The sequence below is a fragment of the Trachymyrmex cornetzi genome, unplaced genomic scaffold (assembly GCF_001594075.2).
Source record: "Trachymyrmex cornetzi isolate Tcor2-1 unplaced genomic scaffold, Tcor1.1 scaffold370, whole genome shotgun sequence".
NCBI lineage: Eukaryota > Metazoa > Arthropoda > Insecta > Hymenoptera > Formicidae > Trachymyrmex > Trachymyrmex cornetzi.
This window is the reverse complement of record NW_017298430.1, coordinates 132,800-134,077: the sequence shown is the minus strand read 5'-3', so window position 1 is coordinate 134,077 and position 1,278 is coordinate 132,800. Positions and strand designations below refer to the sequence as shown.

The window sequence follows — 1,278 nt, the reverse complement described above, 5'->3', positions numbered from 1 at the left end:
GCATCCATTTCTAGACGCGAATGCATTACTCCGTCTTGGCGGGCGGTTGCAAAACACCGCCCTAGTCTACGAAGAACAGCACCCGATAGTGCTTCTCGACATCACATCACTGACCTATTGATCCAGCGCGCTCACAAAGCCACGCTGCACGGTGGGACGCAGCTGGTTATTCTCACGCTACGTCAGCGATATTGGATCATCGGTTGTCGGAAAGCGGTGAAATCTCACGTGCACTCGTGCGTTACGTGCACGCGTCACTCCGCGATACCTTGCTCCCAACTCATGGGGGAGCTTCCCGCCGCTCGAGTTAATCCGTCGCCGCCGTTCGCACATACCGGCGTGGACTACGCCGGTCCATTTAATATTCTCCCGTTCGTCGGGCGCGGGCAGAAGACCCGAAAACATTACGTCGCTTTATTCGTCTGTCTGGCCACGCGAGCCGTGCACCTCGAGATGGTCGAGGATTATTCCGCTGACGGATTCCTGTCCGCGTTCCGCAGATTTTCGAGTCGCCGCGGGTTACCGCGTCACATGTACAGCGATAACGGCACCAACTTCCATGGCGCCGATCGTGAACTCCAACGGCAATTCCAATCAATGATGCACGATCCTGCGATACGGGATGCCATAGCCGTCGACAAAGTCGACTGGGAGTTTATCCCGTCGGCCGCTCCGCATTTCGGCGGCCTGTGGGAGGCCGGAGTGAAGAGCTTCAAAGGCCATCTGAGGCGAGCCATCGGGGCTCGCACGATCTCGCGGGCTGAATTTGCGACACTTCTTTGTCAGATCGAGACATGTCTGAATTCCCGACCGATTGCTGCTCTTAGCGACGACCCTAGCGATATGTCCGCGCTCACGCCCGGACACTTCTTAATCGGGCGACCGTTAATCGCCGGGCCGGAAGAGTCCGTACTCGAGATCAACGCGGATCGCCTTTCCCGCTGGCAGCTCGTCAGCTCCATGCGGGAGCAATTCTGGCGCGCCTGGTCGCGCGATTATCTGTCGTCGCTTCAGGCTAGAACCAAGTGGCGAACCGCCGCCTCTAATCTAAAGGTCGGTGAGCTGGTGATTGTGAAAAATCCCTTGCTCCCTCCGAGCAAGTGGGATCTCGCGAGGATTGAACGCGTTCACCCAGGGTCCGATGGACTCGTTCGCGTTGTTACAATCCGCTCCGAGCGCTCTCGCCTGAAGCAATCGATAACTCAGTTGTGCAAACTTCCGATAGATTGCAATCTGTCAGCTCCAGCGAACGACTGATCGCCTTGCTGAAGCTCTACG

At 57.3% G+C, this 1,278-nt stretch overlaps 1 protein-coding gene across 1 annotated transcript; it reads left to right on the top strand.

The window, feature by feature from the left end:
* Positions 1–282: 282 nt before the first annotated feature.
* Positions 283–1,257, top strand: LOC108763619 (uncharacterized). The gene has a single exon (XM_018511401.1). It carries the CDS (start codon positions 283–285, stop codon positions 1,255–1,257), a length of 975 nt encoding a protein of 324 aa, XP_018366903.1.
* Positions 1,258–1,278: the final 21 nt, after the last annotated feature.

Coding starts and splice junctions, on each gene's coding strand:
- LOC108763619 (XM_018511401.1), top strand. CDS start 283: ATGGGGGAGCTTCCCGCCGCTCGAGTTAATCCGTCGCCGCCGTTCGCA.